Here is a 13909-nt window from a genome sequence, read left to right on the forward strand (position 1 = left end):
CAACATTTAATGAATTAGATTAATTCTCCTTTTGAACCTAAATGTCCTAATAAGCATAATGAACTTCCGAAACTATTCTAGTACAAAAAAAAAATACGATAGAGGAAAAAAATAAAATCAATAAATTGAACACGAGTAATAGTAGATCTTATTTTATTTTTATATTCTAGATTTCATGACTTAAAAAACTAAAGTTGAAAAATTACGAGGGAAGCCAAATTAAGATGTACTATGATTATTCGTATAGGCTAAGGCCCAAAGGGCTCTTTGGATCGTACTGTTAAAAAACTTGCAAGTTCGGATTTGCGCTTGCGAACAAAAACACAACCCCTTCGTTTCGTTGGAAGGAAATCATGGGTGCAGGTCAAGCTCTGAAAAGAATCCCTCGCATCAAGTTCCCCCAGAGACATCCCAAACCTTCTGGTAATTTTCTTCTCTTCGCTCTCTCTTTTATGCATCCATGCGTTTATTCCTAATTTCAAGAGTTTTCGTCAATCTCTTTTTCCGTTTGCTTCTGTATTACGCGGCCATTCGTAATTTCGTTGTGTTGTGGAATATTCAACCATAATTCAGTATTGATTCCCAATTTACAATTAGAGTGCCAAAATCCAATTGCCACAATCTGGCTGCAATTTCTGATTGATTTGAATTTCGCTCTTGGCTAAATTTCAGGTTTCTTATCTAGTTATCTAGACAAAAATACCAGACTTAGTAAATCTCCCTTAAATATCTCATTGTCTTGGTTCCTACGGTTTTGCCACTGTTATCTTCAAGTTTTGCGATGAAATTTTTGGAGCAGTTGATTTCCTCTGGCTTTTCGGGATACATTGTGATAATGTGATGCCTTTTTGCCCCTATTGTTATTTGCTGGATTTAATTGCAAGTTATCTAACGTCTAGCTCTGTTCTGCCAAAATTATAGTTAGTTTGACAATCCTTTCACATTTGAATTCTTAGGTGTGAATACCACCGGAGCACATTCTTGAACCATTCATGTGTATTCTTCTAATTAAGTCTAGAGTTACCCATTTTTCTAGTTAGAAACTAAATATAAGCACAAGTCAGCCTGTCGATATCCACACCTAATATTTTTTTGTTGAACAGCAGATGGTCATATGTGTTGCTCGCAATCATGATTCTAATCAATGTTATCATGATAAACAAAAGATGTTCTTTGCCCAGATGAACAATACTGAGGCATCTGACATTACATTAAAGAACAATGTTATGTAGACAATTTTCTCCAGTTCATTGTTCGGAAGGGTTATTATTTAAATGGTATTATTATGGTCCAGTCTCTTAACGTACCTTGAACAGTAATGTCTGGTACGGAAACACCGGATTTCTGACTTCTTCCTCTGTCCTATTTTGATAGCAATGTTTGGGCTTGTTAGAGAGAACCCAAACATCTCCAACAGTAAAAGTAATCTAGAATTTCTGCACAATAATCTATTCTCTTTTTAGCAACTAGTTAATATGTTTACAGAAATAGCTGCCCTAAGCTTCAGAAATAGCAGTTATGCACCAATCCTAAGAAATAGCAATTACAGAATTATTCAAACATCAGAAACCACCATACTAACAAATGATAGTGACCTGCAAATGCTAAATTATTCATTATCTAAGCATAATATATTTAACAATTGAAACTGATAATTTAAACTTGGTTCTTCCTTTTCCTTCTCTGGTAAATCTTGTCAAAAGGCAAAAACTTTAGCAACCAAGTTTGGTTGATCAGAACCGTGATAGGGTATCATGTAATTTAAAAGTTTTCTTTCACTGTTTTTGATTCATAATCATAATAGCTGGTTATCTGTGAAGAGAGTTATATCAATTGACAGTTAGTTTCCATGTTGAGACGATAAGTAAATTGTACAATTCTGTTAAAAATGTCATTGCAGGTTCTGCACCTGAGATTCAAGCTTCGTCTTCAACAACTGATGCCAGTCTAGCGTTCTTTAAAAGTTCAAATGCCTCATCCTCAGTTGGAGGGAAGGCCTCTCTTCAACCCAAAAGAACTCCAGTGTCCAAAGAGGAGATTGAGGCAATTTTGGTATGTAAAATCTCCTTGCAAGGTCATTCATATATTCATATTACAATTGTCACCATTGCTTGAAACAAAATGAATTTTGTCTTTTAGAAAGGTTTGATTCCTATTTGGTCCACCACTTACATGAACTGCCATTGAAGAGTGGTACTAATTAGGCCTCTTAGCCTATGCTTTCTTGTTTTCTCTGTTTTTTTTTCTTCATTTTTAATACCTTTTCAGAGATCATTCTAGCATTCTGCTAGAATAGTTGCTCAATTATTTGATCATTGACTTTTTTATGATAATTGGGGAATCAATTCATGCACTAATAGAAACTTTTTTGTGTTGTGGCAGTTGGGTGGCAGCTTCTAATCGAGCTTGTCCAAGGGCAGACTATATTGTGCACTCATTTTTTTGGATCTAATTCGTCATTTTCCAAAGTTTATGGTTCTCTTTTGTTGCCAAGTGTTGGCATAAACAATACACCGAGTACAATTGTCAATAATTGATATACTCGTTGAATTTTCCACTTATGGAAATCGAATATTGACTCTGGACAAAAGAAGTTTCAAGTTATGTTTCTCTCGTGTGTTTCATCTACGGTGCCTTGCGGCACAGCGGAAAAGATCAAAGCCAAGAAATAACAATAACATCTCTACGCATCTATCGGCGATAAACTTTCGTGCGAGTTCATGAAATCCCAGTCCATGATCTACCAAAATATTCTGTTAGTAACTATTAATTGATGGCGGTGAACTACGGCTTGGTACGAGAATTCATTTAAAAATAAAGTTATGAAAATAACTTCTGTAGGAAAAAATAAAAATATTTGATGACTGTGTAAGTCAGTGCAATGACCTTTTATTTCTTTTAAAAAAAAAAACTCTCTGAAATAACTAGGCTTATCCATTTGGTATTGGGATTTGGGAAAGATTTTAAAGTCGGAAAAACAGAACGGTCTCAAAGGCTAAAACTTGCGAAGTTGGACGGCAAGTAATATATGGATCTAATTACTAAAATATGGTATTAGTTAATTCAATTCTTAAAACTATGAAAATATTATTTTAATTTTTAAAATAAAATTATAGTAATAAAAGCAGAATATGATAATTATCCAATCTTGATAGCAGACTTGGGTGCACGTGCATATTGCCCACGAGTGTCGTGCGCAATAAGTCAACGACCAATGCGCACAAAGTGTGTTGGGTGAAAGTGAAATACACAACAGAACAACCTTGGGTTTAGGGTGAGATCCGTTTGCGTAATCAGCAGCTACCTTCCTTCCTTCCTTCTCTCTTCCTCCTACCATACCACGGGTCGGGTACCAACTGCTCCCTCTCTCTCCTCTTATTCTTAAATTCAGTTCTATTAATATATTTATATGTTATCTTTGAAGAATCATTGGTTGCGCGGTTGTGACCTTCATTCAACCTTTTGTATCACTTGTTTAATTTATTTAGGATTCCAAGTTTTTCTCTCTTTTTCTTTTTTCCCCAGCCTAAATACCATACGAGTTTATCTTCAATCCTTGTTGGTGGAGAATTGGGCGAATATGGCTTGAACTACTTTGATCGTTGTGCCTGTCAGCTGCATTCAATTTTCACACCGGTCTTTACTTCGATCCTTCTTCTTCTTTTTTTGAGGTTTTCTATTTTGGTTTCAAGGTGAAACGGAGTAATTGTTTCTCCCCTGTCTTGGGGTGTTCTATTTTTATTTCTGTAAGTTGATGAATGGGGTTGAGGATTATGGCAAATCACGCGGGTCTTTGCTTCAATTATTTTAGTTGAGCATCATAATTCATATTTTTAGGTCTGGGAAATCGTATGTATTTTGCTTTTAAGCGAATAGCATTCAATATGCTGGTTTCTTTGAGTTGTATCCTACGATTAACCATGTAGTCTTTCTTAGCAAGACGATAAACTGGGGATATTGTCTTGGTGAATATTTTGTTTGAGCTTCATGGAATGAGAGGAAAAAAAGAGGCAAGTGTAGACTGATTATGTGGCTGCTGAGTTTTGACTGTTGACAATCCCCATAGTTTTCAGTTTGGTATCATCTATAGGCAAGTGTAGACTGATTAAGTGCTTTGTCCCTAGTTATCACTTATCACCAGTCAGCGAGTTCTTAATGCTCTTTCTGAATGCCTCGATTTTATCCTCCACATCAGACTGTTGTTAACTCAATGAAACAACTTTCATCTTCATTTTAATCAGTTTAACAGCTAGTTTGCTGGGACTGCTACTTTTAGCCGGTCTAACAGTCTGCTAGTCTTCTTAGCTTGTGTTAGTTGATAATTCTTGGAGGTGAAAGTCTGGAAGTTTTAGCAATTTTTTTCCATTTAATTTATGCAGTCTTTTATATATGTTTGGAAACGTCCTTCACTCCTTCTATATTGTATTATTCAACAAATGCTGGACGGCATTTTATACTCACATGGTTTAAGAAAAAAGGAATTTGAGACTTTAAATTCAGCAAAACTGAATGATGATGTCAATAGAGGACTCGTTTCATATCTGACTTCTTGGCTAAGTTTCCTTCTTGCAGAAGGTTTCTTTCATGGATGATGGTCCTTGGGAAATAAAGGTTATTCGTGATCACTTTTGATTTCCAACATCTGGTGTAGAATCTCTTGAGGACGGAACGCCTTCTATTACAAAACCTGGAACTGCTAAATTCTTTGAGGGAGGTATTGCATCCTGGTGGAAAAGGGGAAAGAAACCAATGATCAGAAAGTCATTAGGTATTTGATTCTATTTGAAATCAGCCATGCAATATAGCTTACTTTAGGTCTCAGTGCCATCTGTGGACTTGAAGAACATTAAGGGCAGTTTCCATGTTTAAATTATTTACTCTTCGGGGGCTGCCATGGAGCTTGAGAAGTGGTGGTCAGGAAAAGGTTTGTATTGAGAAGCTTTTGTACGGTGCCCCTTTTGTCATTGGTGATTTTCTGTTATATCTTACCTAGAAAATTTATATTTTGTAGGTTGAGCTAACAGTTGTTGAAGTAGAGTCACTTCGATCAGAACTTGCTGATATAGAAGAGAGGGAAGCTCAATTGAAAGCTCAGTAGGTCTTCTGTAACTTTGGACAACTGTAGTCTTTTCCTGTCTCACAATGTAATATAAGTTCTCGTATAGCAGTTTGCTTAGGGTTACCTTTCTTCTTGTGTTAAGGTAAGGTGTTTCTCTTTTGATCAGATTACCAATGACATTGAATATAACAAAGCTTCTAAGCTAGGAATTCAGATGCTAGCCATAGATTTGGAGTTTAGACTTGTATGATTACTTGGATAGTAAGGATTTTGCAGTTCAAAAAAAAAAAAAGGATTAAATGAAGTTTAATTTCCATCTTCTTTCATGGTTCCTCGTGTTACTCTTTAATAGTGATTCTTCCAACTGTTGGAGCTGAAATTACTAAGTCGACAGACCAGGGAATTCAGTGTTTAATCTTAACCCAATACTTTCCTCTGTGAGGAATTCTTACATGCCTTAAGAGACACAAATGTGCTCTGTATAAGTAATGTTAATCTTTTTGTTTCTCACAGGTTGGAAAATATTGATGAAATTTTGCGGTCAGCTCGTCTATCTGGCTATTTGTACATTCGAAAAGTACTTACTGAACAAACCCCCTTTGGTTTACTTTACATCAGTTTGTGCATTTTTTTATTTTTTACCTATCAGGCTTGGTATTAATTTGCCTTAATTTTTCCTTTATAGAGATGGGCAGCACTTCCAGGAGAACCTCCTCCTATAGATGATACTGACGTAGATGATTGGCTTCCTCGATTTGTTGTTCTTCAGGGTGCATGTCTATTCTTATATTTGTTGTGTACAGGTAATTTGGTTATTTCTTTTTCTTTTCTGCCTATGCATTCGTTCTTCTCCTTCTTTTGCTCTCAACTCCTATTTTGTATGCAGAGTTGTTGTTCTTGCTATAACACCTTTACCAGATATGTTATTCCTTGTATATTTTTCTCTTGTTAGGTCTGCAGTTTTCACATTTATTTTGCTTTCCATTTTATATATTCAACTTCAAAGCAATGAATCTGTGTTCTTTTTATACTTCTTTCACTCGCTGTAATTTTTTTTTTATTTCTCACCCACATAATGGGTGTTTGTGTTGGTCTTCATCACGATTCTCTAATGCTAATTCTGTGATGCATGTAAAAAATTCAATGACTAAATGTCAAATGAGGAATATCTCTTGTTGTCAACTTGTCATTGACTATATTTATTATTGTACTTCATGAGTTGCATGCATGATTTAGATGTACCTGCACACGCTCACTACAAAAAAACTCACTTTAGTTTTTTTTTTTTATCTTAATAGATTTTTAGAAAAAATCTCTCATGTCATTTGATGGGCCAATTTTTTCAACTTTCCCAAAAGCTGTCAGAAAAATGGCCGAAGTTTGATATTTACTATAACAAGACTAAATGTGCATAATTGTTTGGCTTTATCAAATATATTTTTCAAGATTTAGATGATTGGCTTTTATTTGCAATTGCTGATGAAGGTGGCAAATTGCAGATCTAAGTCCTCATGACTCAACGCTTCTATCTGATATTGTTGAAGTAGACAAACTACCAAGTTTTAAGCGTGAAGAAGATGATGAGACACGATACGCCTTTTATATTTTAACTCGTCATGGTTTACGATATGAATGTTCAAGCAGTTCCCAGATACAGGTGTGTCATAGTTAAGATAATTTGTTTCTTATAGTAGTAATTAGTAATTATTTTTTACATTTTACTGTCTGATCGTACTAAATAATTTACTTCCTTATTTTATTGATTTATATTAGATGACGTATTTAGCCCCATTAATATTATTCCTCTTTCAGGTGGATTCATGGTTATCAGCTTTACACTCCGACTGCAAATTGGAAACTGATACATCAACTCCCAATGGCTCAATAGAATTGTAACACATTTTACGCCTAGTTTGGTGAGTTTAAGATAGCTTGAAAGCTAAGATTGTGTAAATATGACACTAATACCATTTACTTGTTTTTCTTGTACATACCACATAAGATAGTAGTAATTGAATAGAGAGTGATGATTATTGTCACTTACAGCTCATTCCAGTACTAACTAGATTGGCCCATTCGCTATAAAAACTTTTTAACATTGCAATTTAGAATTAGTATCTAAAGTTGGTTGGATTTAAAGATGGATGAGCCTGGTTGTTTCTCTTTTCAAAATTGAAAAATAAATTGTTTGACGGGTGAAAATTGTTTCAACACTGAGATAACATAGGGGGACAGGGGATACTTTTCAAAAACCAACCAATGCCATCCGTGTCGGGATAGCGTGGCAGAGAAGCCAAATCCCAAATCCATCAGCAGGTTTGTTTCCACGTCTGTGAAGGGAAATCCAAAGGAGAGATAACTTCTACAGAATACAATAAAATGATTTGAAAAGATATAATACTAAAATCTACCAAATTGACTTCCTATATTACATATAGTCTATCCAGTAAAGTGGTTCAAACCCAATAAAGTGATGATATAATACGGTATCTTTCATAATATATCTTATATGTAGGAGCAAGATTCAAATATTTTAAAAAATTCTTAATGGCAAATATGTTAAAAAAAATCAAATAATTAAAATTGGTGGCGACCACATTTTTTTTTTTTTTTAACAGAACTCCAATAAGCTATCTTTCATTAGAGATAAGTAGAACTACAATGAAGGATAAACACATTTCATTTGAAGGAAAAAAAAGTTTATTTTCATTTATGTGTGAGTTTATGAAATCTTTTCAAATTATGAAACAACTTAAGAGCTGGTTGCCATTCCGAAAGTTCTGCCTGAAAGTTATGTGCTTGGTAAAGCAAAATTATAAGACTGTTTTTCTTCCCCAAATTATTAATAAAAACTTTGAAAAGTCACATTAATTGTTTTTTTAAAGAAATTTATTTATTTTATTTTTATTTGGGTCAATGAGATTAAAAATGGTACGCGTATAAGCCGCGGTATGCAACATGAACATGAAATCCAACTAAGCGGGACAGCATAATAACAAAAGGAAGAACGGTTTATTTATTTTAATATTTTGCCGTGTCAGGGGAATTTCCATTTGAGAATATTTTTTATAAGAGTTATATATGTTTTTATATATTCCTTTTAAAAATATATTTTTATGTATTGATAATGTAAACAAACAACAAAAATAATTATTTTTAGAGGTTATATGTATTGAATAATCTTATGAGATGATAAACTATCCAATATAAAATAATTTTACATTCTTATCAAACTTATAAGCTGATATATATGATAAATTTAATAATTTTTATAATAATTATTTTAATTTTATACGAATAAAAATAGTATAAAAATATAAAATTATTTTACATTAATCATATTTATTGGCATTAAACTTTAATTTTATTGCATTGTAAATTTTATGTGATAAATTTTGCAGAAAGAAAAAGAAATATATAAACAAATCAATGATGTGATAAATAGATATAAAAAAGTATTTTGATGTAACTCATGTGATTTTGAAGTTATTATAAAAAAATAATAATCTTATTTAAAAAATATTTTAGATATAACTCATGACTTTTAAATTTATTATAAAAAATCATTATAAAAAGATTATCATAAAAATAATAATCTTATCTTGAAGATAGCATTATCTATAACTATATAAATATAATTGAGTGTTTTAATATATACATTTTTATATTTATTTATTCTTATAATTACATCAATGATGATTATTTTATCCATATAATAACTACTACATTTATAAATTATCTACTAACTTTTATTATTGTTTTTATTTAAAAAATGAAAAAATAATTAGACACTAAATGTCTATTTTCCCTACTTCATATGTAAATTAAATATAACAGCAAATTAAACTCACGTTTCTTAAAATTGAATAAAATTTCACTTAAAATCTTCTGTCTTTTTTAACCGTCGATAGTTTTTTCTTAATTTCTTATACAAGTATTAAAAATTAATGGACGAGACAGAGTAATGAAGCCAAAAAAAGAGGAGAGATGTGGTTAAACACGATTATAGATAAAAGCCTCGGTCTGAGGAATACCAAACCCCAAATACAGATCCATCTAATACTTTCTCCTTCCTTTTTACCTTGTTTTGTTTTTTCACTCTTTGGCCATTTTTCCTATTCATTCTTTTGAGTCCCGACCAAAACCCTAATCGAGTTCGATTGCAAAACATCTCAGTTTTTGAATTCCACCTTCTCCGACCAGTAAGGCTCTTCTCTCTAACACCTCTCTCTTCATCGAAAGTTTAAATCATCTCACGTTACACTTTTTATTTGGATCCGATCGCGGACGAAATTCTTTTTAATTTTGTTAAGAAACAAGGATGTTTAATTATTGATATTATGATTTTTTTTTTTACGGTGTAGTTAAGGAGGCTTCTCATCGGTTTTGTCTGATAGCTCTTTTAATTTTCTTTCTACGGTTGAATTACTTGTTCAAACGATTTATGAATTTCATTAGTTTTGCTTGTATTTAGGGTATTTTCTCGATTCCTTTACCACATTTTTGCCCCTTAATGATTGATTGTCGCATGCACTCGTTGTTTGTTGCTTCTTTTTTGACAAATCTATATTGGAATCTGTTTTCTTTCGTAACTGGCCTTATTTCAGTAAATTTCTTTCGTCGCTGTTAATATTAAGTTCTTTTTTTTTATCGGATATCTATAGTTGTATTAAATTCCAATTTCTCTATACATTATCAGATGGCTGCCAAACCTCTTACTACCGAGGCGATTGCGCTTACGGAAAAGAAGATGGACATGACACTAGGTGTGCTTAATAATAGAACCTTTTGAAAAATGACTATTTTTTTTTCTCTTGCCCTTTCTCACATATCTAATATCCATCACCTGTTGATATTGATAGATGACATAATCAAAATGTCTAAAAACCCGAAGAATAAGAAGCAAAGAAGGGTTCCGGTAAGTATTTGTTTTCAAAAATTGTTTTTCCCTTTCTTGTTATGTCGTTGCTTTGTAATATTCGTGGTGGTCACCTTTTCACTTGATTTTTATACCTTTACAGAACAAAAGTCAAAAATTTTCAAACAATTTTACTCAGGATAAGTCTGCAAAGGTCCAGCGTTATATGGAATCGAGATCTTCTCTTAGACAGGTGCATTGGTTTATGAAAAGCATAGTTATTTGAAGCTTCTTATATTGTGTTGGTGTACTTGTCTCTAATATTTTTATTTTTAAATATTGTAATCAGGGGGCTCTTGCAAAAAGAAGGTCTAATTTCCAGGGAAACCAATTTCCTGCTGCAGTTGAAGTTGCGCGAAAAGCTGTTACTGCTCCTCTGCACAATAGAGTCCCTAATCGTAATAGGGTGGCTAACTGGAATAAAACAAGGTATTATATTTTGTTTAATTGTATTTTGTTGCCTTTGTTTACTGTTAGAATGGGAGAGACATTCAAGGGCTGAACATTTAACCCTGAATGATGTTCTTGTGTGTTGTGGTATTCATATTGATAATCTTGAATTAATTTTTGCAGGTAAAACACGGCCCATCTTAACGTGCCTTCCATATCTAAGATTTTTTTTGCTCTGCAAAAGGAGCGAGTTTGACATCATGAATGAGGGCCAGCCATGTTATGGAATTCTGAATTTGAATGCTTGCATTATAATCTCATAAAACTATTGTCCAAACTCATGGTTTGAGTGGGTTAAGTTGAATGTTACTAAGGATGTTCATGTAGATAATTGGAGTTACATTGGCTGGTGATGCAAATGGGTTACTAGTTAAATGGAGTCTGGTTCAGTGGAAACACATTGCTAGAAAAGATAGCTTAACATTATTTTCGAAGTATCTCATCCTAGTGTGAAGGAGGGTACTGTGGTATCATCACATATGCACAAAAGTCAGGACAATAAATTGTTGATATATAGTGGCTGCCTCATGAAACAACTCTGCATTATTTCAGTTGTTTAGAAGCAAGTGTAGTGATTGTGGCAGTAACTAACTAAGCATGCTTTTTTTTGAGAATTAACCATTTTGAAAGGATGAGGTCATCTTAGCATTACATTTATGGCCACTCTCCTTTAGACTTGTTCCTTCATTATGAGAATTGGTACTTTCATTGGCTGTCAGTATCCCTTGTGCTTGGGTTTTGATTCTTGCTGATCCTATCTATTTGCTATAAAATTTCTCCAGTACGATATGATATTGGCTCTATCACCTGATGATTTCTCCAAGTTGAGTTAATACTGCAAGGATGCATGCACTTGCTATGAAAATGTGGGTCATGGTATCATTTTGTCAATAGGGGCCCTCCGAAAATTGCAACATGCCACATTAATATTTTTGTGTTGGCTGTTTCTTCTAAGTTAGTTACTGTTTCAAACATAGGCCACGTAAGTGAAATTCTCTGTTCATTCTATGGGATTAAGAAACTATTTTTATGTGACCAAGAATCTGGAGTCTCTTCTTCATCGGTTTGGCATTGAAGAAGACCTTTTGTGATTGGAAATCAAGTAAATCAATGGGGAGTTCTTGTGGGTCTGGTAAACATCGTGGGGGCATGGTGATCATTTTGTTTTGAGCTCTTTTAGTCCTCGCAGAGGTGCCATAAAGTGGTTGCTGATGGGGAAACACTAACCTTGTCACCGTGCAGATAAATTTTCTTCCCACTTTACTGTGATATGATCTCTGTGGAAACTTTAAATTCTTAAGTGGTCTACTTTCATACAACAGCCTCCACGATTGTAAGTTTTGTACAGCAGGCCAAATTGTTGGGTGCTAGTACAAACCCACCAAGATGATGTTGCAACTAGCAGGTTACTGTGGAAATTTTGGCAGTAGTTCACCGACACTGAGATTTTCTTCAACTATGTGACCAGTATTCTCTTTTTGCTTAAATTATTTTCTTCTTTCTTTATAGTTGGATATAGATAGAATCTGACGGTAAGTGACTCAACTTTTCTTGTTAGAGATGTTACTGAGTGGTGTCTGTTCTATTGCAAAATAGTCGGTGGTACTGGGCATCTTAATGCTACTGATCTTGATGGAGTATTTTAAATGTTTTGTGTTTCTACACCTGGATTACCCTCTTTTCTTTTCTGGGTGCAGATTTCAAGTTCCTGTAGGTCAGAGAAGGGCTGCTAATGGAGGCTTTGCTGCTAAGGTATTTCTTTACTGGTTTTGTGTCTGTTTTCTAGCTTTGTATGATGTATTCAAGATAAAAAAAAATGTCACCAATTTGAAGGAATTTCAGTAGTGTAACCATATAAATGTTTTGTATGGCTATGTGGATTATTGGTTATTTTGAATAGGGCGGTGTTTATGCTCTATCTATTTGTTTCACTCAATGTTGATTATCGATGTGGTCCATGTGCATCTTAATTGAAGTTCGTGCTATTTATCTGTTCATTCCATAATTTAACATTTTCATAAATTTGTAGCAGCAACCACTTCCTTCCCCTCAGAAGCAGCAAGAGAATGTGGATATAATGCCAAAGCAAAAGCCTCAGACGCTGGATTCACTGTTTGCAAACATGAAGGAGCAAAGAATGAGAGTTTTGTCAATGCAGAATAATGCTGTGCAACGCAATGGAGGTGGAAATAGGAGGCTCCCATGGGGAAGAGGCCGATTTGGCAACTAAGATGTTTACACAATGGGAATTTCATGATATCACCGTTTGAACCTATGTCCTGCTGCGTCCTGATTCCTGGGTTGATGCAAGTGAAAAATTTCTTTAATGCAGAAGAAAACTCTAGATTCCCCCCCCCCCAAGTTGGATTATCTTTCCCCTTTTCATTTGAATGCACTTCTTCGTTTGCTCGTCTGTTGTAAATTAGTTTCTTCCGTGGCTTAATGTTTGACGGCGATTCTTGTTTGTGGTCTGTCTTATGTGGACACAATTCCTAGCAGTTACAACATAATGTCATTTGAGTGGTCTTTGGCCCCCTAGCAGGTTATCTGTACCGTTACAAATTAATGGTCCACACATACAGGATTTATGTACTTTTAGGTTATTAGCATAATAGTTGAACAATTGAATTAATAAATTAATTATGTTATGAAATGATTAATATTGTTATATGCAATATTAAAAATTTTAATGTAAATTTATATAATAAATTTTATAACAATTAATTTTGATGTAATGATTGATTAATTTATATATATAAATTTTTATGAAATTTATAATTTTTATTTAAAATTTATATATTTTAAAAAATACATTATTAGATGAAAATGTATTATTTAAAATTTTGGTGTTATTATAATTAATTTTGATTTAATAATAAATTTATATATATATATAAATTATAAATAAATTAATTATTAGATTAAAGTTAATTGTATATTATGTAAATTTATATATACATTAAATATATATTAAAAAAATTTAATGTTTGATTTATTAGTTAAGTTAATTAGAGTGTTACATTTAAAATTATTTTATACTGAGGGAATAGTATTAAATTTTACCTTACCAAATAATTCTCACTAAGCAATCCACTAATTCATTACTTAAAAAAAATATTTTTAAAATTGTGAATATTTAATTAATTATCGTCAAACATATGGAAAATAATATATGTATTGATATTTGATAATATGAATAGTTTTTATGCTATTAATAAATCATAAATTGTTATTATGATAATTTTTTTACCTTTACAGTAATTAAAATGAAAGTCATTGTTGTTGTTTATCCTTACCTGTACGTATAAAAGTCAAAATTTAAAAATCTTTAGCCGTTTAAGAGAGAATGGTAATTATGTGTTGAGTCTTGAAGAAAGATTAGGATTATCCACTTTTGCGTAAAATTGACAAGTGTTGAAGTTGAACAATTAGATCAAGACAAGCGTTTGCGTGATAGAGGATTACCGTTGGCAGCTTTTTTT

General features: G+C 32.9%; 3 protein-coding genes across 8 annotated transcripts; all 3 read left to right on the top strand.

Moving 5' to 3' along the window:
* Positions 1-216: 216 nt before the first annotated feature.
* LOC100500589 (uncharacterized) lies at positions 217-2590 on the top strand. Its single transcript, XM_003538095.5, has 3 exons — positions 217-423; positions 1901-2052; positions 2383-2590. Exons 1-3 carry the CDS (start codon positions 354-356, stop codon positions 2398-2400), a joined length of 240 nt encoding a protein of 79 aa, XP_003538143.1. The 5' UTR covers positions 217-353; the 3' UTR covers positions 2401-2590.
* Positions 2591-3189: 599 nt separating this feature from the next.
* LOC100803809 (uncharacterized) lies at positions 3190-7098 on the top strand. 5 transcript variants are annotated; one of them, XM_006590420.4, is made up of 8 exons: positions 3203-3349; positions 3526-3636; positions 4573-4924; positions 5012-5094; positions 5573-5636; positions 5745-5862; positions 6559-6716; positions 6872-7098. In XM_006590420.4, the coding sequence occupies exons 3-8, from the start codon at positions 4862-4864 to the stop codon at positions 6953-6955; spliced, it is 570 nt and encodes a 189-aa protein (XP_006590483.1). In that variant the 5' UTR covers positions 3203-3349; positions 3526-3636; positions 4573-4861; the 3' UTR covers positions 6956-7098. The 5 variants fall into 5 exon arrangements, with proteins under 5 accessions (XP_006590487.1, XP_006590485.1, XP_006590483.1 ...); XM_006590423.4 differs by having other exon boundaries at positions 3236-3344; XM_006590424.4 differs by lacking the exon at positions 3526-3636 and having other exon boundaries at positions 3190-3344.
* Positions 7099-9017: 1919 nt separating this feature from the next.
* On the top strand, positions 9018-13080 carry LOC102659628 (uncharacterized). Of its 2 annotated transcripts, none has more exons than XM_014763767.3 (7): positions 9018-9261; positions 9759-9825; positions 9922-9977; positions 10081-10170; positions 10267-10406; positions 12125-12179; positions 12460-13080. In XM_014763767.3, the coding sequence occupies exons 2-7, from the start codon at positions 9759-9761 to the stop codon at positions 12655-12657; spliced, it is 606 nt and encodes a 201-aa protein (XP_014619253.1). In that variant the 5' UTR covers positions 9018-9261; the 3' UTR covers positions 12658-13080. The 2 variants fall into 2 exon arrangements, with proteins under 2 accessions (XP_014619253.1, XP_014619252.1); XM_014763766.3 differs by having other exon boundaries at positions 9055-9261; positions 12457-13080.
* Positions 13081-13909: the final 829 nt, after the last annotated feature.

This window comes from Glycine max, chromosome 11 (assembly GCF_000004515.6).
Source record: "Glycine max cultivar Williams 82 chromosome 11, Glycine_max_v4.0, whole genome shotgun sequence".
Classification (NCBI taxonomy): Eukaryota; Viridiplantae; Streptophyta; class Magnoliopsida; order Fabales; family Fabaceae; genus Glycine; species Glycine max.

What these genes read in the sequence shown, in the direction of transcription:
- LOC100500589 (XM_003538095.5), top strand. Translation starts at nt 354, where the DNA reads ATGGGTGCAGGTCAAGCTCTGAAAAGAATCCCTCGCATCAAGTTCCCC. An exon ending in GAGACATCCCAAACCTTCTG is followed by an intron (nt 424 to 1,900) that starts GTAATTTTCTTC and finishes ATGTCATTGCAG; the next exon opens with GTTCTGCACCTGAGATTCAA.
- LOC100803809 (XM_006590424.4), top strand. Translation starts at nt 4,862, where the DNA reads ATGTTTAAATTATTTACTCTTCGGGGGCTGCCATGGAGCTTGAGAAGT. An exon ending in GAAGCTCAATTGAAAGCTCA is followed by an intron (nt 5,095 to 5,572) that starts GTAGGTCTTCTG and finishes TGTTTCTCACAG; the next exon opens with GTTGGAAAATATTGATGAAA. An exon ending in CAAGCAGTTCCCAGATACAG is followed by an intron (nt 6,717 to 6,871) that starts GTGTGTCATAGT and finishes TTCCTCTTTCAG; the next exon opens with GTGGATTCATGGTTATCAGC.
- LOC102659628 (XM_014763766.3), top strand. Translation starts at nt 9,759, where the DNA reads ATGGCTGCCAAACCTCTTACTACCGAGGCGATTGCGCTTACGGAAAAG. An exon ending in AGAAGCAAAGAAGGGTTCCG is followed by an intron (nt 9,978 to 10,080) that starts GTAAGTATTTGT and finishes ATACCTTTACAG; the next exon opens with AACAAAAGTCAAAAATTTTC. An exon ending in GCTAACTGGAATAAAACAAG is followed by an intron (nt 10,407 to 12,124) that starts GTATTATATTTT and finishes TTCTGGGTGCAG; the next exon opens with ATTTCAAGTTCCTGTAGGTC.